Source organism: Salvelinus namaycush, chromosome 20 (assembly GCF_016432855.1).
Source record: "Salvelinus namaycush isolate Seneca chromosome 20, SaNama_1.0, whole genome shotgun sequence".
NCBI classification, from domain to species: Eukaryota; Metazoa; Chordata; class Actinopteri; order Salmoniformes; family Salmonidae; genus Salvelinus; species Salvelinus namaycush.
The window spans coordinates 39,005,327-39,031,388 of NC_052326.1; the positions used below are offsets into that span (position 1 = coordinate 39,005,327).

Here is a 26,062-nt window from a genome sequence, read left to right on the forward strand (position 1 = left end):
AACAAAACGAAGGAGCTGATCGTGGACTTCAGGAAACAGCAGAGGGAGCACGCCCCTATCCACATCGACCACAGTAGAGAAGGTGGAAAGCTTCAAGATCCTCGGCGTACACATCATTGACAATCTGAATTGGTCCACCCACACAGCCAGTGTGGTGAAGAAGGCACAACAGCGCCTCTTCAACCTCAAGAAGCTGAAGAAATTTGGCTTGGCCCCTAAGACCCTCAAACTTTTACAGATGCACAATTGAGAGCATCCTGTCGGGCTGTATCACCGCCTGGAATGGCAACTGCACCGCCCGCAACCGCAGGGCTCTCCAGAGGGTGGTACGGTCTGCCCAACACATCACCGGGGGCACACGTCCTGCCCTCTAGGACACCTACAGCACCCAATGTCACAGGAAGGCAAAAAAGATAATCAAAGACATCAACTACCCGAGCCACGGCCTGTTCACCCCGATATCACGCAGAAGGCGAGGTCAGTGCAGGTGCATCAAAGCTGGGACCGAGAGACTGAAAAACAGCTTCTATCTGAAGGCCATCAGACTGTTACACAGTGCATTTAGCTACACCCACAATAAAATCTGCTAAATATGTGTATGTGACCAATACATTTGATTTGGGTGAGAGAGAGAATGGGGAGAGAGTGAGAGAGAGATGGAGAGAGAGAGAGATGAATGGACAGACAAGGAAAGAAAAAGTGAAAGGTGACAGACAAAGAGTTAGAGAAAGGGGAGAGGGGCAGAAATGGAAAGAATGAGGGGAGAGAGAAAATAGAGAGGTAGAGGGGGAAAGGTAGAGGAGAGAGTGAAAGAGAAAAGGAGAGAGGGGAGATGGAGGTAGAGAGAGGGGGAGATGGAGGTAGAGAAATGAGGAGATGGAAGGAGAGAGAGGGGGAGAGCAGCCTCTCTGTGTGTTCTTACTGTAGTGCAGCCAGCCAGGCAGGGAGAGACTGATTAGGACACAGCATCTCAATGGAGCAGGGGAGTCCCCATCCAGCACTCATGGAAATGACAAGCATCACGTGCTGCTAACTAGGTGTCTGCTTATCCATCACATACACCATCACACACACTGCACATACATACACACTGTACACACGCTGCCCACAAAAACTTAAACACACATACAGGATAACACAAGCATGCAGGTACCCATACACAAGCATGCATGCCCACGTATGCACACACACACATTGTTTGTACACTCAAAAAACTGAAAACATGCACACAACACGTACACACAGCTCATCTAATTCACCAGAGCGTCATGGGTGAGCCATACACAGCCACTGTTAATCTTAACAATCTGCAGTGACGTATACATACTGTACTTATGGGAAACCACTGACACAACCTTTGACTGGACAAGCTTCAACTACCCCCATTGTAATATACACGATGCACACCGATGCACACCGATGCAAGGTCAAATACAACACAATAATGAAATCCATTTGTGAAGACTGGAGAGTGATTGATAGGTGATGGGGTTGATATAGTACTGGGTAGAGGGACCAGCATAAGCACCAGTGACTGTTTCGTCCTTTGTATTGACATTAACTACTCCAAGCCACTCAACACAGATATGAATTAGACACTAATTTATATGCTGCACAGTAGGAGTATGGACCTTGGTGTTGCTGCTTCCATCGGCAAGGTCCCCATCATGTTCTTCTAATGGCCTCTGTAGCCTACCACACACACAATGCTGCAGCTGCCTCCAAACACATACACGCTCATAGAACTCCCTCTTTGTCCAGTCACCTTAGACAAACTGTACCCCTATCTGTTGTAAGAGAATTCCAAACCCCTTGGACAGGATGAGACACGTACAGATGTAGGATCTTAATTTGATCACCCTGTTGCAGGACATTTTAAACTTGTAATAAATTTGAGGTTTAAAAAGTCTTCTGAAGTTTGTAATTTCCAATAAGAAATTTCAGTCTTGATTTCCCCTACAAAAATGTCCATTAATTATAATCCACATAATAGTTAATTTCCTTTTGCTGCAGAATCATTTCTGTTGTAGCGAACTGTCTCAAATTAAGATCCTGCATCTGAATCCTGACCGATCTAGGATCTGCTGTCATTTTGTTGAACGATATTTCTGCTTCTTGAAGATATTACAGTACTACTCTCATTCTTATTGATTATATCCATATCTATATTCTGCCCTTGAGTTGCGTTCCCATGCAAAACTAGACAGATAGCTAACAACTAAGTCTTCAATAAAACTCCCAAGGCGTGACTTTTCTTGAATGAATATATTGAACGTTTATGTTGTGAAACTGCAAAATACAGAAAATAATATACTTTAGTATTCAATTCAAATGGACATATTGTAGCTGTACATTATACCTTTCAAGTTGAAGTGGCATGAAAATACAAAGCAGGTGCCAAGGTACCATGCATCTGGCATGACGGCAAACCATATAGCTAATTGTTACTCATATGGTAATTGCTTAACTCCTTTCATTACTCTAATAATGTACAACCATCTATGTAGAATAACAAAGCATATTACACTAGAAACAGTAACAAAACTACAGTATTGTATGTTTTACAATTCGTTTGCATGACGCACGAGCAAAGTAATACAGCTGACGGCATACATGAAAGGCAATTTGTGTGAGTAAATGCAACCAACATTGATATGTAAGCAATTCTATCAATAACAAGATTATCATCACTAGCTAAATGCTTGAATCGAACTTACAAACTAATATTTTCCGAGGCAGAAGCGTGACAAGAGAACTGCACTGAAAGACCTGCACCGTAGCGTTGTTTTTAGCTGCTTCTCGGTGTCTTTTCCGGTTTCCTTCTCTGCGTGTCTCTTCCTGTTATCCTTACAGTTTAAGTACCAGAAAGCTCCACTAGGGGGTGAATAACACCATGGAACACAATGAAAATCCATCTTAACCATTGTAATAAAATGATCTGTTACCTTCTAATAGGATTGCAGCACAATCTATATTCAATAAATTATCAATACAAGTATAAATATGGTGCCAATGTGAAACAGTTCCGTGTAAGATGAGACACCACTGGCACCCCTGGTGGTGCTGAGTGGTAGTGTCAGAGAGGAGCAGGAGGAGGAGGAGGAGAGAGTGACACTGTTGCTGTGTTCACGCACCGTTTCCTCTGTCCCCTTTCTGTGTCTCCATCTCACATCGTCACTCACAGATGCAGCTCACGTAGAGGGACACTCACAGCAGGAGGAAAACGGCACACACAGACGCTCACACACGCGGACACACACACACACACACACACACACACACACACACACACACACACACACACACACACACACACACACACACACACACACACACACACACACACACACACACACACACACACACCACACAGCCTCAGACTGCTGGCTTTGCCTCCTTGATGATGATATCACGTGTCATCCCATCATGATTAAAGACACAATAACCCCTATGAACATATTAGTATATGTCTCTTTGTGAATGTGCACGTGAGTGTGCCTGTGTGCTTGTCTCTGTGTCGTGGTAGTGTTTCCTCAGGCTGGTAGTGCTCCCTGCGTGGTGCGGTCGGTGGCCTGTCTCCTTCTCAGTCTCAAATCAAATTGTATTTGTCACATGCGCCGAATACAACAGCTGTAGACTTTACAGTGAAATGCTTACTCACAAGCCCTTAACCAACAATGCAGTTTTAAGAAATATAAGAAGCTGTTTCGAAGCCTCTTGGACCTAGACTTGGCGCTCCGGTACCACTCCATCTCTCCTCTGTAATAAATGAAATGTTGCTGCTGCACAGTGTGTGTGGGACTGGGACCAGACAATGCATTTCATATCACCTCCCTCTACTCCCCGCAGCCAACTCTCCGCAAGTTCAGCCACGACAAAGAAAGTGTCAGCTGCTGTTCTCAGTCTGTCTCATAATTCAACAGTAAATTGCTAACTCAGAGTCAGACCTAGCTTTTTCTTTTCAACTTTGGTTTTCTAGTAGTTTATATCTAACCACCACTCACTCCTTCTGAGAGTGCAGGTATCGAGAGGATGAAAGAAAAAGAGATGCAGACAGAGAGAGAGATATACCTATTACTTATATTGGGTGACATACCAGTGTGCCATCACAGCAGCAAGATTTGTGACCTGTTGCCACAAGAAAAGGGCAACCAGTGAAGAACAAACACCATTGTAAATACAACCCATATTTATGTTTATTTATTTTTCCTTTTGTACTTTGACTATTTGCTCATCGTTACAACACTGTATATAGACATAATATGACATTTGAAATGTTTCTATTCCTTTTGAACTTTTGTGAGTGTATTGTTTACTGCACATTTTTTATTGTTTACTTTACTTTTGTTTATTTTCTATTTCACTTGCTTTGGCAATGTTAACATATGTTTCCCATGCCAATAAAGCCATTAAATTGAATTGAATTGAATTGAGAGAGAGAAAGTGAGAGAGAAAAGGGATGGAGATGTAGTTTTTTTAGTAGATCTTGTCCAATACCTCTGGGCCAGGCAGCTGTTAAGTAAGGCTGGGATTCAATCCAATTCAATTACATTCACTGTAAAGACTGCGAATGTCGGCTCGAACAGAAATCCCCTTCCAAATGAAATTTCCTGGGCTAAATTTACAGCCCCTTGGATGTTGCAGTTGCTCCCATGTTTTGAGTCATGCCAGAATGTAGTGAAGGTATAATGCTTCTGATGTTTGTGCAGTGGTGGGAAAAGTACTCAATGTCATACTTAAGTAAAAGTAAAGATAACTTACTCAAGAAAATTACTCAAGTAAAAGTGAAAGTTACCCATTAAAATACTACTTGAGTAAAAGTATCTGGTTTTAGATGTACTTAAGTACAGTTCTAGAAAAAGTACTAAATTGTCATACTTGAGTAAAAGTACAAAGTAAAAATAAATGCTATACATCAAATTCCTTATATTAAGTATACTAGATGGCACTATTTTCATATTCTTAATTACAGACAGAAAGAGGCACACTCCAACAGTCAGACATAATTTCCGTCATATCAGAGGCAGTGCGGATGACAAAGCGTTATATTGATAGGCGCCATAATTCTGTCCTGCTTGAGCATTCTAAATGTAACGAGTACTTTTGTGTGTCAGGGAAAATGTAAGGAGTAAAAAGTACATTATGTTTTTCAGGAATGTAGTGGAGTAAAAGTAAAAGTTGTCAAAAATATAAATAGTAAAGTTAAGTACAGATACCCCAAAAAACTACTTACTTAGGTACTTTACACCACTGTGTGTGTGTGTGTGTTGTATTTCAGCTGGGGGACCCAGGGAGACTTCACCACCACACACCCCCTCCCTGCTGTCAAGGTGAAACTGTTTACAGAAAGCACTGGAGTTCTGGCCCTGGAGGACAAAGAGCTGGGCAGGGTAACACACTTTATCTCTCTCTCTCTCTCTCTCTCTCTCTCTCTCTCTCTCTCTCTCTCTCTCTCTCTCTCTCTCTCTCTCTCTCTCTCGCTACAGTCTCTATCTCTCTCTACAGTCTCTCTACAGTGTCTCTCTCGCTACAGTCTCTCTACAGTGTCTCTCTCGCTACAGTCTCTATCTCCACAGTCTCTCTCTCCATACAGTATGTCTCTCTACAGTCCCTCTCTCTATACAGTCTCTTGCTACAGTCTCTATCTCTACAGTCTCTCTCTCTCGCTCTACAGTCTCCACAGTCTCTCTCTACAGTCTCTCTCTCTCTCTCTCTCTCTCTCTCACTCCACAGTCTCTCTCTCACTCTACAGTCTCTCTCAATCTCTCTCTCTCTCTACAGTAATTTTCTGCAGTCTCTCTCTCTTTCTACAGTCTCTCTCTCTCTCTCTCTCTCTCTCTCTCTCTCTCTCTCTCTCTCTCTCTACAGTCTCTCTCTCTCTACGGTCTCTCTCTCTCTACGGTCTCTCTCTCTCTACAGTCTCTCTCTCTCTCTCTCTCTTTACAGTCTCTCTCGCTACAGTCTTACTCCTTACAGTGTCTCTCTCTCTACAGTTCTCTCTCTACAGTCTATACAATGTCTATCTACAGTCTCTCTCAACAGTCTTTCTCTCTACAATGTCTCTTTCTACATTGTCTCTCTCTCTACATTGTCTCTCTCTTTACAGTGTCTCTCAACAGTCTCTCGCTACAGTCTCTTTCTACAGTGTCTCTCTACCATCTCTCTCTACAGTCTCTCTCTCTACCTGTCACATGTCCCTCTCTTTCTCTCTCTCTGTATTTTTCTCCATCTTCCTCACTCTTATGTTTGTATTATTATACACTACCGGTCAAAAGTTTTAGAAAACCTACTTATTCAAGGTTTTTTCTTTATTTTTACTATTTTCTACATTGTAGAATAATAGTGAAGACATCAAAACTATGAAATAACACATATGGAATCATGTATTAACCAAAAAAGTGTTAAACAAATCCACCTATATTTTATATTAGAGATTCTTCAAATAGCCACCCTTTGGCTTGATAACAGCTTTGCACATTCTTGGCTTTCTCTCAACCAGCTTCACCTAGAATGCTTTTCCAACAGTCTTGAAGGAGTTCCCACATATGCTTAGCACTTGTTGGCTGCTTTTCTTTCACTCTGCGGTCCAACTCATCCCAAACCATCTCAATTGGGTTGAGGTCGGGGGATTGTGGAGGCCAGGTCATCTGATGCAGCACCATCACTCTCCTTCTTGGTCAAATAGCCCTTACACAGCCTGGAGGTGTGTTGGGTCATTGTCCCGTTGAAAAACAAATGATAGTCCCACTAAGCCCAAACCAGATGGGATGCGTATCGCTGCAGAATGCTGTGGTAGCCATGCTGGTTAAGTGTGCCTTGAATTCATAAATAAATCACAGACAGTGTCACCAGCAAAGCACCCCAACACCATAAAACCTCCTCCTCCATGCTTTACGGTGGGAAATACACATGCGGAGATCCATCCATTCACCCACACCGCTTCTCACAAAGACACGGCAGTTGGAACCAAAAATCTCCAATTTGGACTCTAGACAAAAGGACAAAAAGAGGCTGATTCAGTCTCATCTACACTACCTGATGCTTATTCAGTACAGCACTGTAGGTGGGCTGAGTCCGTGATGGTTTTAACCCCCCACAACCAGAACTTAATTTCAACCAGTTTTACCTCTGAGCTGTGACCCCGTCACAGTTCCTCAGTGATATCCCCAGGCCACATACTGTACACGACTGTCACATTTCTTCACTTTGATTAACATGATTTAATTAGTTGCATATTAATAATGCAATTTGCATCATCTATGACAGGAAAGTCATGCAGAAATGTCTTAACCATCTGGTTTGCTCCTCTCTGGCGCTGTCCTCTGGTGCAGAGAGCGAGAGCAATCGATCGTCCTGTGACCGTGTGACGGATGGCCCCGGGCTCAGCTGGGCTCACTGCTGGTTATCAGAGGGGCTAGCTAGGGCTGATTTGTGGCTGTGGTAGACTGAGGCTGAGGCTGTGGAAAGGAGAGGCGAGGAGGGGAAGGGAGGGGGGAGGAGGGGAGAGGCTGTAAGACATCACTTTGTGGTAGTGACCTTGGCTTTGACAGGGGCTCTTTGGTCTCCTGCTGCAGTGGCAGAGAGGCAGCCAATCAGGCAGTCAAAAAGTGAGCCAGTCAGTCAGTTGATCAGTCAGTCAGTTAACCAGGCAGTCAGTCAGTCAATCAGCCAGCCAGTCATCCAGCTGGGCCACAATGCTTCCTCAAAGCTCTTTAACTCAGCAAAGATAGATTAGGCCCCCTCTTCAGGGAGGCAGTGTGGAGCAGAGCGACGCGGAGTAGAGGAGAGTTTAGGCTGCTGCGCTTCTCTCTCCTTTGATACGGCTACACAGCTACACAGATAGGCTGAGCCACCAGCTCAAACGTGGCATGAAACACAGGCACACTGGGGCCCAGGCTGCCAGAGCACGATTAAGAATTAATGGAAGCTCGTGAAAATTAATTGAGTGTTCAGAAACGTTGAGAATGCTGACTCATGGTGTTGAATACAGACTCACTGGATGGATGAATGGATACAGACCAGAGATATCTCCAATAGACCTGGTACATTATACTCACACCGGTGCACATTATTTCTATCTCAAATCAAATCAAATGTTATTAGTCGAATGCGCCGAATAAAACAGTGAAATGTTTACTTACGAGCCCCTAACCAACAATGCAGTTTAAAAAAAGAAGAGCAGCAGTAAAATAACAATAGCGAGACTATATACAGGGGGTTCCGGTACAGAGTCAATGTGCGGGGCACCGGTTAGTCTAGGTAATTGAGGTAATATATACATGTAGGTAGAGTTATTAAAGTGACTATGCATAGATGATGACAACAGAGAGTAGCAGCGGTGTAAAAGGTGGGGCAATGCAAATAGTCTGGGTAGCCATTTGATTAGATGTTCAGGAGTCTTATGGCTTGTGGGTAGAAGCTGTTTAGAAGCCTCTTAGACCAAGACTTGGCGCTCCGGTACCGCTTGCCATGCAGTAGCAGAGAGAACAGTCTATGACTAGGGTGGCTGGAGTCTTTGACAATTTTTAGGGCCTTCCTCTGACACCGCCTGGTATAGAGGTTCTGGATGGCAGGAAGATTGGCCCCAGTGATGTACTGGGCCATACGCACTACCCTCTGTAGTGCCTTGCGGTCGGAGGCCGAGCAGTTGCCATACCAGGCAGTGGTGCAACCAGTTAGGTTGCTCTCAGTGGTGCAGCTGTAGAAACTTTTGAGTATCTGAGGACCCATGCCAAATCTTTTCTGTCTCCTGAGGGGGAATAGGTTTTGTCTTGCCCTCTTCACGACTGTCTTGGTGTGCTTGGACCATGTTAGTTTGTTGGTGATGTGGACACCAAGGAACTTGAAGCTCTCAACCTGCTCCACTACAGCCCCATGGATGAGAATGGGGGCGTGCTCAGTCCTCTTCTTCCTGTAGTCCACAATGATCTCCTTTGTCTTGATCACGTTGAGGAAGAGGTTGTTGTCTTGGCATCACGCGGACAGGTCTCTGACCTCCTCCCTATGGGCTGTCTCGTTGTTGTCGGTGATCAGGCCTACCACTGTTGTGTCATCAAAAAACTTAATGATAGTGTTGGAGTCGTGCCTGGCCGTGCAGTCATGAGTGAACAGGGAGTACACGAGGGGACTGAGCACGCACCCCTGAGGGGCCCCCGTGTTGAGGATCAGCGTTGCGGCTGTGTTTTTACCTACCCTTACCACCTGGGGGTGGCTCGTCAAGAAGTCCAGGATCAAGTTGCAGAGGGAGGTGTTTAGTCCCAGGGTCCTTAGCTTATTGATGAGCTTTGAGGGCACTATGGTGTTGAACGCTGAGCTGTAGTCAATGAACAGCACTCTCACATAGGTGTTCCTTTTGTCCAGGTGGGAAAAGGCAGTGTGGAGTACAATAGAGATCTCAATGGGACTCACCTGGTTAAATAATAAAGGATAAAAACAAATATTAGTTTAGTTATTGTCATATTTTCTTACTCTCTAAATCTCTCTTTCAATATGAATTTATTTGATACTTCTCTCTTCCAGGTGGTCCTCCACCCGACCCCTAACAGCCCCAAAGCCTCAGAGCTCCATAAGATGGCCATCACTAAGGCCTGCCCCGACCAGAACCTTCAGATCAAACTGGCCATCCGCATGGACAAACCGCAGAACATGAAGCATTCTGGGTAAGCATGGACAAGCTGCAGAGCATGAAGCATTCTAGCAAAGCATGGACAAGCCGCAGAACCCAAGGTCTTCTGAGCTCAATGGGCCTACCTTACTGAATAAAGGTTTACTTAAAGAAGAAGTCTGCTATTATGACATTTTCATGATGACAAAGGAGCAGGAGGAGGATCTCCAAAGAGGGTTTTATTTTTATTTTTGTATCTAGAACTCCACCAGCCTTTTCATTGGTTCCTTCTTGGCCTCATTTCTAGTCACGTAGATATAGTGGAAAAATACTGCGTATTGTACAGATTTAGCCCCTCTGGTGGTTACTAGTGGGTACTTTGATCTGTACAACTCTTAGAAAGTTTTCAATGGAATGCTCTGCAAATTATTGAGGACCATAATCATAAATATTGTATGACATTGACATACCATTCTGACTATCATCAGGTGTTGGAATTCATTGAGACAATCTATATGAATTATCTTGTGTTTCCATAGATACACTATAACATTATAGTTGCAGCACATGACTAGATGTCTTATGACCATTCTGCCTGCCTATGGAGGGCCCTTTTGTCCTTGTCTGTTTCACCTTTGAGGAGCAACAAAGCCTCTAACTGAAAGGCCAAAGTGACTCATTCTCGCTGTATCAACTCAGGGTCATCTGTTCTGCATGAAACATCAATGCCATCCCTAATGGAAAACCACATACATTTCACATGTGATCTTATGTGAAGTTAATGTGATAACATATGACATATGATGAAGCAACATGTGATAACATGAAACTACACATGTCAAATGTAATGTGAAATGATTTGTTTTTTCTGTAAGAGATATTATAAACAGTGATTAGATCAGCCTCTTTTCCACGTAGGAGGGGATACAGTCTTGTCTATACATTTAGTGTGGGCTAGACCTGGCCATTCTGTTGCTGTTGCTACAACACAGGAAACAATATTAGCCAATTCTCATACCAATGCCATGTAATAAACTTTAACATTGTTTTTTGGAAGGTATTTGTGGGCTTTTGGGAAAAACGTCTGGAAGCGATGGAAGAAGCGTTTCTTTGTCCTGGTGCAGGTAGGTATATCATCAGCCTCTGAAATATCAGGTCTGCTCAAAAGAAAGGTTATTCAAATTAGTACACCACCAACACCAAAAGAAACATGTGCCTGAAGCAGTGGCGGATTTAGGTATAGGCGACATTGGCAGCCGCCCAGGGCGACATCTTGCAGGGGGCGGCACGGTGCGCCCGCACAAAACAAATCGTAATGGTAACATTTGCGCGATCGGTTTTCTAATGCTCGTTTGCACGTCATGTCAATGATATCATGTCACCGTGTGGGACTGTGGGTCAATTTAACCTTGTTGGAGTGGGCGCACTGATTCTAGTTTGTGAGCTAGGCAGGCTACTGCCTGGGAAGGTCTCTCACTCAGAAGTACGAGATGGGGAGGGGGGCGGGGGTAGGTTGACCTCAGGTCTCCCCACTGGAAGCCAGAGGTAGGGGGAGCGGGGGAATCTATCAAATAGCGCACCTCTAACTTTGTACAGGACTAATGCAATTAGTAAAATCAGTCACACTACGAAATGCTACCAAATAAACCATAATTAATTCATAATACTGTGAATATATAGTTTCACAGTCATGTTGTTGCATTTTTTTCTGGTTTGTGTGAAGTTGTTCAAATCAAATCATCAAATCAAGTTTATTTTATATAGCCCTTCGTACATCAGCTAATATCTTGAAGTGCTGTACAGAAACCCAGCCTAAAACCCCAAACAGCAAGCAATGCAGGTGTAGAAGCACGGCGGCTAGGAAAAACTCCCTAGAAAGGCCAAAACCTAGGAAGAAACCTAGAGAGGAACCAGGCTATGAGGGGTGGCCAGTCCTCTTCTGGCTGTGCCGGGTGGAGATTATAACATAACATGGCCAAGATGTTCAAATGTTCATAAATGACCAGCATGGTCAAATAATAATCAGGAGGAAATGTCAGTTGGCTTTTCATAGCCGATCATTAAGAGTATCTCTACCGTTCCTGCGGTCTCTAGAGAGTTGAAAACAGCAGGTCTGGGACAGGTAGCACGTCCGGTGGACAGGTCAGGGTTCCATAGGGTTCCATTGAAACTGGAACAGCAGCAAGGCCAGGTGGACTGGGGACAGCAAGGAGTCATCATGCCCGGTAGTCCTGACGCATGGTCCTAGGGCTCAGGTCCTCCGAGAGAGAGAAAGAAAGAGAGAAGGAGAGAATTAGAGAGAGCATACTTAAATTCACACAGGACACCGGATAAGACAGGAGAAGTACTCCAGATATAACCAACCGACCCTAGCCCCCCGACACATAAACTACTGCAGCATAAATACTGGAGGCTGAGACAGGAGGGGTCAGGAGACACTGTGGCCCCATCCGATGATACCCCCGGACAGGGCCAAACAGGAAGGATATAACCCCACTCACTTTGCCAAAGCACCGCCCCCACACCACCTCCTTATTCTATTGTTAAGAATAATATTAAACCAGTCTGCACTCCACCAAGCTGAATTGTTTTAATCTTGACTCTTCATTTAATGGGGGGGGGGGGGGGGGGGGGGGGGGGGGGGTGCTGAAGGATGGGTTCGAACTGCCACTGGGAAGAGATGGTTTCCACACAAATATAATACCTTTTTAAAGAAGCTCATACTTGAAAAGTCACCACTGATCCTGTAATGTTCCTCAGCACATGAAGTGTATGACGAGTCTGTCCTCTCTGGTGTAGGTGAGCCAGTACACCTTTGCCATGTGCAGCTACAGAGAGAAGAAGTCTGAGCCACAGGAGCTGCTACAGCTGGATGGTTACACTGTGGATTACACCGACCCCCAGCCAGGTACATACAGTTGAAGTCGGAAGTTTACATACACCTTAGCCAAATACATTTAAACTCCGTTTTTCACAATTCCTGACATTTAATCCTAGTAAAACTTCCCTGTCTTAGGTCAGTTAGGATCACCACTTTATTTTAAGAATGTGAAATGTCAGAATAATAGTAGAGGGAATGATTTATTTCAGCTTTTATTTCTTTCATCACATTCCCAGTGGGTCAGAAGTTTACATACACTCAATTAGTATTTGGAAGCATTGCCTTTAAATTGTTTAACTTGGGTCAAACGTTTCGAGTAGCCTTTCACAAGCTTCCCACAATAAGTTGGGTGAATTTTGGCGCATTCCTCCTGACAAAGCTGGTGTAACTGAGTCGGGTTTGTAGGCCTCCTTGCTCGCACACACTTTTTCAGTTCTGCCCACACATTTTCTATAAGTTTGAGGTCAGGGCTTTGTGATAGCCACTCCAATACCTTGACCTTGTTGTTCTTAAGCCATTTTGCCACAACTTTGGAAGTATGCTTGGGGTCATTGTACATTTGGAAGACCCATTTGCGACCAAGCTTTAACTTCTTGATTGATGTCTTGCTTCAATCAAGACATCAATGTTGTTGATGTTGCTTCAATATATCCACGTAATTTTCCGCCTCCTTATGCCATCTATTTTGTGAAGTGCACCAGTCCCTCCTGCAGCAAAGCACCCCCACAACATGATGCTGCCACCCACGTGCTTCACAGTTGGGATGGTGTTCTTCGGCTTGCAAGCCTCCCCTTTTTTCCTCAAAACATAACGATGGTCCTTATGGCCAAACAGTTCTATTTTTGTTTCATCAGACCAGAGGACATTTCTCCAAAAAGTACGATCTTTGTCCCCATGTGCAGTTGCAAACCGTAGTCTGGCTTTTTTATGGCAGATTTAGAGCAGTGGCTTCTTCCTTGCTGAGCGGCCTTTCAGGTTATGTCGATATAGGACTTGTTTTACTGTGGATGTAGATACTCTTGTACCTGTTTCCTCCAGCATCTTCACAAGGTCCTTTGCTGTTGTTCTGGGATTGATTTGCACTTTTCGCACCAAAGTACGTTCATCTCTAGGAGACAGAACGCGTCTCCTTCCTGAGCAGTATGACGGCTGCGTGGTCCATGGTGTTTATACTTGCGTACTATTGTTTGTACAGATGAACGTGGTACCTTCAGGCGTTTGGATATTGCTCCCAAGGATGATCCAGACATGTGGAGGTCTACAAAAAAAATTCTGAGGTCTTGGCTGATTTCTTTTGATTTTCCCATGATGTCAAGCAAAGCGACACTGAGTTTGAAGGTAGGCCTTGAAATACATCCACAGGTACACCTCCAATTGACTCAAATGATGTCAATTAGAGGCTTCTATAGCCATGACATAATTTTCTGGAATTTTCCAAGCTGTTTAAAGGCACAGTCAACTTAGTGTATGTACACTTCTGACCCACTGGAATTGTGATACAGTGAATTATAAGTTAAATAATCTGTCTGTTAACAATTGTTGGAAAAATTACTTCTGTCATGCACAAAGTAGATGTCCTAACCGACTAGCCAAAACTATAGTTTGTTTACAAGAAATTTGTGGAGTGGTTGGAAAACGAGTTTTAATGACTCCAACCAAAGTGTATGTAAACTTCAGACTTGAACTGTATATACACACACGCACAGATGGATGCATGCACACACACACACTTACGCACAAACTTATGCACACACACACATACACAACTTGTCCCTAAACCCTCCTCTCTGTCTCTAGGTCTGGATGGTGGGAGGACCTTCTTCAACGCAGTGAAGGAGGGCGACACTGTGATCTTTGCTAGTGATGACGAGCAAGACCGCATCCTGTGGGTCCAGGCCATGTACCGGGCCACCGGTCAGTCCCACAAGCCCGTGCCCCCCACCCAGGTCCAGAAACTCAACTCCAAGGGGGGCGCCGCCGCCCAGATGGACGCGCCTATCTCCCAGTTCTGTGAGTAAACCAATACAAAACCTCAGCATCAGATCAACCAATCAGAAGGCAGTGTCAGGTTTCATCCCCCCCAATCCCGTGACAGCTCTCATCCATAACATTTCACCACGCCATGCGTCTCTCCCCACGCCACACTGCAGGCACATACTGTAAGTGTTACACGTTGCTCTGTAGAACTAACGGTAACACACAGCCACGCACACACACACACACTATCACACACACGCAAGTAGGCACGCCTCCCTCGTTGCTGTATCACACAGAACACTCATCATCCTTTGAGCATCCACTCACCATCACCAACCAGTCACACGTGACATGTTTAAAGGTGCAACTTCACATAACTTTTTCCCCCTTCAGTCTCTCTCTCTCTCTCTCTCTCTCTCTCTCTCTCTCTAAACATCAACAAAGCTGAAAAACTAAAGAGAAAGACTAAATGACGCCCGATGAGGTAGAATCTAGATTAAACCACCAAAAAGATGATTAAGCCATGAAACATCAAGCTTTGAAACTTTTTTGGGTATTGGTATTTTATTAGAATTTCCATTAGCTGTTGCAAAAGCAGCAGCTACTCATCCTGGGGTCCACCTAGCTAGCCACTGCTCTGTCAGTCTTCTCTGTAGTGTTAACCATTCCTCTACGTGTTACTCTACTTGCACCTTTAAGCAACCTACCTACCTATCCCCACCGGTCCTATACTGGTCAGACCTATCCCCACCGGTCCTATACTGGTCAGACCTATCCCCACCGGTCATATACTGGTCAGACCTATCCCCACTAGTCAGATACTGGTCAGACCTATCCCCACTAGTCAGATACTGGTCAGACCTACCCCACTAGTCAGATACTGGTCAGACCTATCCCCACCGGTCCTATACTGGTCAGACCTATCCCCACTAGTCAGATACTGGTCAGACCTATCCCCACTAGTCAGATACTGGTCAGACCTACCCCACTAGTCAGATACTGGTCAGACCTATCCCCACTTGTCATATACTGGTCAGACCTATCCCCACTAGTCAGATACTGGTCAGACCTATCCCCACCGGTCCTATACTGGTCAGACCTATCCCCACCGGTCGTATACTGGTCAGACCTATCCCCACTAGTCAGATACTGGTCAGACCTATCCCCACTAGTCAGATACTGGTCAGACCTATCCCCACTTGTCATATACTGGTCAGACCTATCCCCACTAGTCAGATACTGGTCAGACCTATCCCCACCGGTCCTATACTGGTCAGACCTATCCCCACCGGTCGTATACTGGTCAGACCTATCCCCACTAGTCAGATACTGGTCAGACCTATCCCCACTAGTCAGATACTGGTCAGACCTATCCCCACTTGTCATATACTGGTCAGACCTATCCCCACTAGTCAGATACTGGTCAGACCTATCCCCACCGGTCCTATACCGGTCAGACCTATCCCCACTAGTCAGATACTGGTCAGACCTATCCCCACTTGTCATATACTGTTCAGACCTATCCCCACTAGTCAGATACTGGTCAGACCTATCCCCACTGGTCATATACTGGTCAGACCTATCCCCACTGGTCATATACTGGTCAGACCTAATCCCCCTAGTCAGATACTGGTCAGACCTATCCCCACTAGTCAGATACTGGTCAGACCTATCCCCACTAGTCAGATACTGGTCAGACCTATCCCCACTGGCCATATACTGGTCAGACCTATCTCAACTAGTCAGATACTGGTCAGACCTATTCCCACTGGTCATATACTGGTCAGACGTATCCCCACTGGTCATATACTGGTCAGACCTATCTCCACTGGTCCTATACTGGTCACACCTATCCCCACTAGTCAGATACTGGTCAGACCTATCCCCACTAGTCAGATACTGGTCAGACCTATCCCCACTGGTCCTATACTGGTCAGACCTATCCCAACTAGTCAGATACTGGTCAGACCTATCCCCACTAGTCAGATACTGGTCAGACCTATCCCCACCGGTCCTATACTGGTCAGACCTATCCCCACTAGTCAGATACTGGTCAGACCTATCCCCACTAGTCAGATACTGGTCAGACCTACCCCACTAGTCAGATACTGGTCAGACCTATCCCCACTTGTCATATACTGGTCAGACCTATCCCCACTAGTCAGATACTGGTCAGACCTATCCCCACCGGTCCTATACTGGTCAGACCTATCCCCACCGGTCGTATACTGGTCAGACCTATCCCCACTAGTCAGATACTGGTCAGACCTATCCCCACTAGTCAGATACTGGTCAGACCTATCCCCACTTGTCATATACTGGTCAGACCTATCCCCACTAGTCAGATACTGGTCAGACCTATCCCCACCGGTCCTATACTGGTCAGACCTATCCCCACCGGTCGTATACTGGTCAGACCTATCCCCACTAGTCAGATACTGGTCAGACCTATCCCCACTAGTCAGATACTGGTTAGACCTATCCCCACTTGTCATATACTGGTCAGACCTATCCCCACTAGTCAGATACTGGTCAGACCTATCCCCACCGGTCCTATACCGGTCAGACCTATCCCCACTAGTCAGATACTGGTCAGACCTATCCCCACTTGTCATATACTGTTCAGACCTATCCCCACTAGTCAGATACTGGTCAGACCTATCCCCACTGGTCATATACTGGTCAGACCTATCCCCACTGGTCATATAGTGGTCAGACCTAATCCCCCTAGTCAGATACTGGTCAGACCTATCCCCACTAGTCAGATACTGGTCAGACCTATCCCCACTAGTCAGATACTGGTCAGACCTATCCCCACTGGCCATATACTGGTCAGACCTATCCCCACTGGCCATATACTGGTCAGACCTATCTCAACTAGTCAGATACTGGTCAGACCTATTCCCACTGGTCATATACTGGTCAGACGTATCCCCACTGGTCATATACTGGTCAGACCTATCTCCACTGGTCCTATACTGGTCACACCTATCCCAACTAGTCAGATACTGGTCAGACCTATCCCCACTAGTCAGATACTGGTCAGACCTATCCCCACTGGTCCTATACTGGTCAGACCTATCCCAACTAGTCAGATACTGGTCAGACCTATCTCCACTAGTCAGATACTGGTCAGACCTATCCCCACTGGTCATATACTGGTCAGACCTATCCCCACTGGTCATATACTGGTCAGACCTATCCCCACCGGTCCTATACTGGTCAGACCTATCCCCACCGGTCCTATACTGGTCAGACCTATCCCCACTAGTCAGATACTGGTCAGACCTATCCCCACTAGTCAGATACTGGTCAGACCTATCCCCACTAGTCAGATACTGGTCAGACCTATCCCCACTTGTCATATACTGGTCAGACCTATCCCCACTAGTCAGATACTGGTCAGACCTATCCCCACTGGTCATATACTGGTCAGACCTATCCCCACTGGTCATATACTGGTCAGACCTAATCCCCCTAGTCAGATACTGGTCAGACCTATCCCCACTAGTCAGATACTGGTCAGACCTATCCCCACTAGTCAGATACTGGTCAGACCTATCCCCACTGGCCATATACTGGTCAGACCTATCTCAACTAGTCAGATACTGGTCAGACCTATCCGCACTGGTCAGATACTGGTCAGACCTATCCCCACTGGTCATATACTGGTCAGACCTATCCCCACTGGTCATATACTGGTCAGACCTATCCCCACTGGTCAGATGCTGGTCAGACCTATCCCCACTGGTCATATACTGGTCAGACCTATCCCCACTGGTCAGATGCTGGTAAGACCAAGCATCTGGTCAGATACTGGTCAGACCTATCCCCACTGGTCATATACTGGTCAGACCTATCCCCACTGGTCATATACTGGTCAGACCTATCCCCACTGGTCTTATACTGGTCAGACCTATCCCCACTGGTCATATACTAGTCAGACCTATCCCCACTGGTCAGATACTGTACAATAGCAATATAAAGGTAACACTACACAAATACACTGATACACATTATGCTCTTTCCATGACATAGACTGACCAGGTAAATCCAGGTGAAAGCTATGACCCCTTGTTGATGTCGCTTGTTAAATCCATTTCAGTCAGTGTAGATGAAGGGGAGGAGACAGGTTAAAGAAGGATGTTTAAGCCTTGAGACAATTGAGACATGGATTGTGTATGTGCCATTCAGAGCTTGAATTGGCAGGACAAAAGATTTAAGTGCCTTTGAACTGGGTTTGGTAGTAGGTGCCAGGCACTCCGGTTCATGTCAAGAACTGCAATGTTGCTGGGTTTTGTGTATCAAGAATGGCCCACCACCCATATGACATCCAACCAACTTGACACAACTGTGGGAAGCATTTGAGTCAAAATGGGCCAGCATCCCTGTGGAACGCTTTCGACATCTTGTAGAGTCCATGCCCTGACGAATTGAGGCTGATCTGAGGGCAAAAGGGATGCAACTCAATATTAGGAATGTGCTCTTAATGTTTTGTCCACTCAGTGTATGCTGTAATACGCTTAGGTTGTTGTTGTTTTACATGATAGATCTAATTTACACTTCATAAACACACTGAAACCTGAACAGGTTTAACTTAACTTGGGAAATTAACACACATTCTGTTATTTTACAACACTAAAGAACTCACCTTTTAAAACCAGACTGAATGCTGTGCTCACCATTGTTTCAATAAGGTAAGTGCAGTGTTCAGTCTGGTTAACCAGGCTAACTACTAAAGATAATGTATTTTGGTGAGCATCTTTCCTTCAACTCCTTTAGTTATTTTAAGGATTGTTCTAATGTCCAAACCTTTTTCGTTAGAGTCAATGGGTTGTAGAAAAAGCTTTTTTTCCCTCCTTATATTATTGGCATTTTTATAACCAGAAAACAATTCAATAATAAAAACACCCATATAGGTTTTTATACTGGAATTGTACTGTTTATGTAAGACAAAAACACTGTTTTTTTTATCTATAGAAAATCTATGTTTTTAATGAATTACTCTTCATCTATAGCACATTGAAATAAGTAGCTCTAGTTTTCAACAGTTTTCATAAATATAATCTATAAATATAAATGTTCTGTGGTCTCCATTGGTTTCTTTGTCCAGTATGTGATTGTTATTGTCGTTAGATGGTTACATCCTCTATATAAGACCAGCCATACTGATGCCATTCAATGCCCATCACAGTGGCACAGACCTCCTTCCTCTACCGCCCTCCTCTCTGAAACACTGTGCCACACCATGCGTACATGTTTCACCCCACCCTGGTGGTCTTGAATGGCACAGAGGCCATAACATACACAACACCACCCCGTTACTTTTCTCTCTCTCTCTCTCTCTCTCTCTCTCTCTCTCTCTCTCTCTCTCTCTCTCTCTCTCTCTCTCTCTCTCTCTCTCTCTCTCTCTCTCTCTCTCTCTCTCTCTCTCTCTCTCTCTCTCTCCTCTGAACTTTGCTGCAAATTATTTGTCTGATTCTAGAATGCAATGACAGTTCTGGAGCATTGGTTTGGAATGATAGGAAAGTAGTCTTTCTAAAGGAGAACTTACAGGCTAACTGCAACTCATTACCAGACTACATCACCTTGCTTTCAGTGGATTTCGATATTCATATCCATATAAGTATAAACTATTATGATAAAGTGACAACATAAGATGGATATGTCAGGTCTATTGCTATTGAGTTAGCCACATTATGTTATTACTCTACATCCATTTTTCCTCATAGATTCATAAGAGGATACTGGCATCATTTACACATCGTCATATTAGAACTAGTAGGTGGTGTTGGACTGCTGGAGCCGGTAAGTGTATGGGCTAGTTCTCCTCTACACTCTTAGAAAAAAAGGTGCTATCTAGAACTTAAATGGGTTCTTCAGCTGTCCCAATAGGATAACCCGTTGAATAACCTTTTTTTGTTCCAGGTTGAACCCTTTTGAGTTCCATTTAGAACCCTTTCCATAGAGGGTTCTACATGGAACCCAAAATAGTTCTACCCGGAACCAAAAAGGGTTCTACGAGAAACCAAAAATGGTTATTCTGTGGGGATAGCCGAATAACCATTTTGGAACCCTTTTTTCCAAGAGTGTAGTTAGTATAAGCTGGAGAAAGCAAAGTGAATCTATCATATTGTGATGGTAATGTATAATATATGTTAGAGGTAGTATTGTGAATAAGATAGAACTAGATCAGAATCCAGACTAAATCAACTGCAGCAGAGTGATGAGAACCCTTAATCTCTCTATCTCTGCTCAATCTTCTCAATCTTCTCTCGATCTTCTCTCTCTCTTTCTCTCTCTCTTTATTTTAATTATATATCTCAATCAATCTGTCTTTCTTTCACTCTTTCTCTGTATACTTTTCACTCTACATCGATCTCTTTCTCTTTTTCTCTCTTTCCCTTTTTCTTTCTTTCTTTCTTTCTTTCTTTCTTTCTTTCTTTCTTTCTTTCTTTCTTTCTTTCTTTCTTTCTTTCTTTCTTTCTTTCTCTGTCTCTCTCTCTATCTCTCTCTCTATCTCTCTCTATTCTCTCTCTCTTTCTCTCACTCTCTTTCTGTTCTCTCACTTTCTCGCTCTCTTTATCTTTCTTTCTTTCTTTCTCTCTCTCACTCTCTCTGTCTCCCATGTTGGTACAGGTTGTTGTTTTTTGAGTTGTGTTTTTCTTCCTCATGCTTTGCTTGTTACCCCTCTTTAGTATTGCAGCTGCTAGGTCAGGGTATCTCGTGTTTGCTCTCCTCCAGCCTTGTTGCTAGTCTTTATGTTATTCTGGTTTGTCCCTTCTTACCCCGCTGTCTTCTAGCTGGACTTAAGGGTAAGTGCTTCCCTGTAGCCGGCACAGCTCAGATAATCCCTGACGATTATCTGACAAATGCAACGTGCTTTCTCTCCTCTTTCCCTATCCTCCTCCTCCCCCTCTTAAGTATCCTCGCTTCATGTCTTTAGACATTAGTAGATAATGTCTTTTTAAGTATGATTTCTTCTCAATTTGAAGTTTTAAGTACCTATTAGCTTACATTCTTGACAGTTTAGGATGCATGTATTTGATTCTTAGGCTTATAATTTGGCTCAGTAATGATTCTACTTTATATGATGGTTATTATTATGATTTTTTTGCATAATTGCCTTCTCTCCTTAATCTTATTGGTGTTCAAGGACCCCTCAGAGTAAAGCATAGAGATCGCCCAATGTGACATGATGCCATCAGAAAATAAAATTCCACAAAATGGCTGCTAGTTGTGACTCCATCAACAGTTATGTAAATTCAATAAATGTTTCAATTATATTTTAGTTTTAGAGAGCAGTTGTGGACAGTCCCATTCTTTCCTAACAGAACTTCAGGGCTTGTAATCAAGCTTGTTTTGTTTTAGAAAAAGCTTTTCACAACATGAACAACTGATTGAACATTTCCATATTGTTAAATCCATTTTTCAAAGAGTAGAGCAGTTGGAAAGCTATGACGTTGGACATTTTGGTTGAGATTAGTTTGGACCCTTTTAGCAGGGTAACCTGATTCCTCTATACTAACATGGGTCATGCTTTACTATCGAGGGCTCAATTGTTTTTAGTTATTTTCTTTAGTGCTCTGTTCACGAGAGTTGGCAAATATGTACGCGGAGTATTCTGAATGCCAATGACAAGGAGTAGCCATTGCCACCCCTTCCCAAACAATACTCTGGATGAACCCCCTTAGTAGATGTGCCTGTAGACAGCAGCTATTCCCCCATAGTAGCACCTTTAGCAGGGAACAGATCTCATTTTGGTTTCTTTTGATTGCCCTTTGATTGCCTGAATTGGGGAACACCTTTGTTATGTATTATTCCATTGATGGAATTACAGGATTTTAATATTTTTTTCCCTCCCTGCCATCTCCAAAAGAATGATCTAGTTTTTGCATCTGTCGGCTTGATGCTATATACCTATGTACCTGCATCAAATTGCATTGCTACTCTGTTAGAGATACTCCGGTAGTTGGTATGCCTGTTAGTTGTGCTCTATAACGATCATGAATACACTGCAACATACTCAAGTATTGTCAACTTGCAAATGCTAAGAGAAAAAGGAATGCCCCAAACATTTTTATCCAAATGTTGACAATAGATCTGCAGATGCATGACATAACATTTTGAAAGCACAATGAAAAGTCAAACTGTTCTATTTTGTCAGTGAGTATTAATTAATTACAGTATTTGCCTATGTTCAGTATGGAAAAACAATCCAGTCTTTTGAATCAATCATCTTGTCTTTAGATGATGACGTCATCATCGATAAGAACTCACAAAATATGAAAATGTCCCCCTATAGTCCATTCAGTCTATTGTTCCAAAATCAAAGTCCATTTTCTCATTTAAAACAAACAGAAGAGATATTCCCCACCCCCTTCCTCCCGCCCACCTTCAAGCATTTTCTATCACACATCGCACCTTCACTCTGCCCTTATCGCAAACGTTCTCTCACCTTCACCCTTCCCTGCCCCTGTAACTCTCCCACCCCTTCTACTATCACTTCCTCCCCCACTTTCTTGGCAGTCTGTTTGTCCCTCATCTATTTCTCTCCCTTTGTCTCAGTCATTCTCTCAGTCCCTTTCTTTCCTTCTCTCTCTCTCTCTCTCTCTCTTTTCACCCTCTGTTTCCTCTTTCCTCTTACCCCTTACCCCTCACACCCTTCTCTCTCTCTCTCTCTCTCTCTCTCTCTCTCTCTCTCTTTTCACCCTCTGTTTCCTCTTTCCTCTTACCCCTTACCCCTCACACCCCTCTCTCTCTCTCTCTCTCTCTCTCTCTCTCTCTCTCTGTCTCTGTCTCTCTCTCTCTCTCTCTCTCTCTCTCTCTCTCTCTCTCTCTCTCTCTCTCTCTCTCTCTCTCTCTCTCTCTCTCTCTCTGTCTCTCTCTCTCTCTCTCTCTCTCTCTCTGTCTCTCTCTCTCTCTCTCTCTCTCTCTCTCTCTCTCTCTCTCTCTGTCTCTCTGTCTCTCTGTCTCTCTCTCTCTCTCTCTCTCTCTCTCTCTGTCTCTCTCTCTCTCTCTCTCTCTCTCTCTCTCTCTCTCTCTCTCTCTCTCTCTCTCTCTCTCTCTCTCTCTCTCTCTCTCTCTCTCTCTCTTACCCCTCACACCCTTCACTTTTGAACTCTATCTCCCCCTACAACATTTTTTTTTCTATCATATCTATAATTTCTTCCATGTCTCTCACCTCGCAAATTTTACACTACAGAAGCCATTGAACCTATAGCTATCCTATCCTCAGCCGTGGCCCTCCATCCTCCTTGTATCTCTCCCTTTCCATGAACATGGGACTGACAGATGTCACTTGAGTTGACAGTTAGTGATGCTATAGTAACCCTCCTCCCAGCCAAGCACACTCCCTTATCCACACGCCCCGCCCCCCTCACGTCATCCTCACTCCTTTCAGTGTCACACAATTGGACATGGCATCTGTCACTCACCCACCCTGAGGAGAACATGAACATCAACCCCACTCTTGTCTCTATATTGAGTACCCCTCTTCATGCACACCTCATCACTGATCGAGATCTGACTATTTATATTATGTATCTCTGGGAAATGAGAGCAATATGTAGGCCTGTCTCATTTTTGATCAGGTACTGGTGATATTCTGCTTTTAGGCTTCTCATCAATGACTCTATTACATGAGGGTATTCTAGTCATTATTGTCATGACAGACAGAATACATATTGTTGTTTCAGAAGGTCATACATGCTAGTATCTCCTGTACTTTCTTATGGTTCTCTGTCCTCAACTTATACACTACAGTTTAAAGTATATTTAACAATCATACAACACTAATCAAATACCGTCAAAACATGGGCACTCGTTACTCAACCAGCTCCCAGAATGCATTTGTAAGAAGATAAGCAGTTCCTTAGACGCTAGCGTGTCCGCTACCCAACCTTTATGAAAACGTTCTTCTCTGTAGAATAGAAAACACTCTCCTCTTACAGTTTTTAATCGACTAGCCTTCATCCTTAAACCAGAGCTATTTGTTCATCTCAATAATTTAAGAAATCACTCTGTTCTCTGATTTCTGTTTTTGTTTTTCAGCACACGACCCATCATTGGTCAGGAACTGAGTGACATTCACCAATCATTCTCGAATGGCAGAATCTATTGAATACACATTACAAATGAGATTTGCATCCTATTCAATTTAACCCACAACTTCCTCAATACATGTTTGGGATCTAAGATGCCTAAAATGGTAGCCATTGAAATTTTAACAACACATACAGCAAAAAGCTGCAAGTTGATCATGTAAAGTTGTAAGTGTTTAGAATTGTCCCTAGCAAGAGCTCTAGTCAGACTGGCCCAGTGTGTTGTACTGTGTTGAGGTAGAGAGACATGCTATACTATTTTTCTGTGCTTCACTGATGCCCTCTTCCTCTGAATCCTGTCCTTTTCCCTGTGCTGGTTGGCTGGTTGGACACACAGACGCAGACAGAGCTCAGAAACACGGCATGGATGAGTTTATCTCGGCTAACCCCTGCAGCTTTGACCACGCCTCCCTGTTCGAGATTGTCCAGAGGCTCACGTTGGACCACAGGCTCAATGACACCTTCTGCTGCCTGGTGAGTGTCATTCTCCGTACCCACAGTACCGTGGAATAAGGATAAATGCATACATTAATAAAATGGTTTCCCAAAAGCATCTTAAGGCTAAGTTCATCGTAAGAACCTTCATAGGACCAAATCTCCAAACTGTTTCCCAAAACCATTGTTACTTAAGTTGCACTTGAAAGCGCTCGTTATTTACCGACTGCCTCAGACCACTTGTAGAACTGCTAAGTGCGTCGTTTCGTTAGATGCATTCAATTGACTTCTATTTTGCTAATTGTAGACTGCTGTCTATCATTTTTGCCTCAATATGTTTAATGATGTGTAACAACAGGTGCCCAATGATGTGCCAAATCTTGATTTAGTGCATTATTATAGAGTAAGCATTAGAATAAGCTGCTTCAATGTGTGCAGCCATGGGTGATAATATCTCTCTAGGAGCTGATCTGTAGTCAGTATTGTGGAATAATTATAATGTTAATTTGATTTGATTGGAGAAAGCTGATCCGAGAGCAGCACTGCCTTTCTTTTGATCCTGTAAGCATCGATACTATGCCTCAATGACGTATTTAGTAAACGGTCTCTATGCGTGGTGTTTTGGGAAACACATGTTACATCTTCGACCATTGTAGGAAAGATGCATCGTTAAAACACCCATACGCCTATGTTCCATCGCTATCGGGAAACTCTCTCACAGAGGGATGCTAGCGCCAAGGTCATGGTTCAGTCCGGGCCAGGTGTTTGTTTGTGATTGAGATCATGGTGCTAACCTGCTAAAAACTCTCTTATGTGGTGTTTAAGGGATGGTTCAGTCCGGGCCAGGTGTTTGTCCTGGATGAGTACTGCTCCAGGAATGGCGTGCGTGGGTGTCATAGACACCTGGGTTACCTAGGCGACCTGCTGGAGAGGGCAGACAGAGGAGCCATGATCGACCCCACCCTGCTGCACTACAGCTTTGCTTTCTGCGCATCCCATGTCCACGGAAACAGGTAAAGTCTACAACCCATTCAACTTGGATCTCCTGCTCGTTAATCCAAA

At 44.1% G+C, this 26,062-nt stretch overlaps 1 protein-coding gene across 12 annotated transcripts in view; it reads left to right on the forward strand.

Moving 5' to 3' along the window:
* Window positions 1-26,062, forward strand: part of LOC120064617 (calcium-dependent secretion activator 1-like) — a 183,158-nt gene that overhangs the window by 106,973 nt on the left and 50,123 nt on the right. For 11 of the 12 annotated variants that reach the window (XM_039015223.1, XM_039015224.1, XM_039015229.1 and 8 more), the window contains exons 7-13: window positions 5,279-5,390; window positions 9,520-9,659; window positions 10,662-10,728; window positions 12,404-12,512; window positions 14,283-14,495; window positions 24,903-25,039; window positions 25,826-26,013. In XM_039015223.1, the coding sequence (XP_038871151.1) occupies window positions 5,279-5,390; window positions 9,520-9,659; window positions 10,662-10,728; window positions 12,404-12,512; window positions 14,283-14,495; window positions 24,903-25,039; window positions 25,826-26,013 (966 nt within the window). The remainder of the gene's footprint in view (window positions 1-5,278; window positions 5,391-9,519; window positions 9,660-10,661; window positions 10,729-12,403; window positions 12,513-14,282; window positions 14,496-24,902; window positions 25,040-25,825; window positions 26,014-26,062) is intronic. The other variant, XM_039015234.1, reaches the window with a different exon arrangement.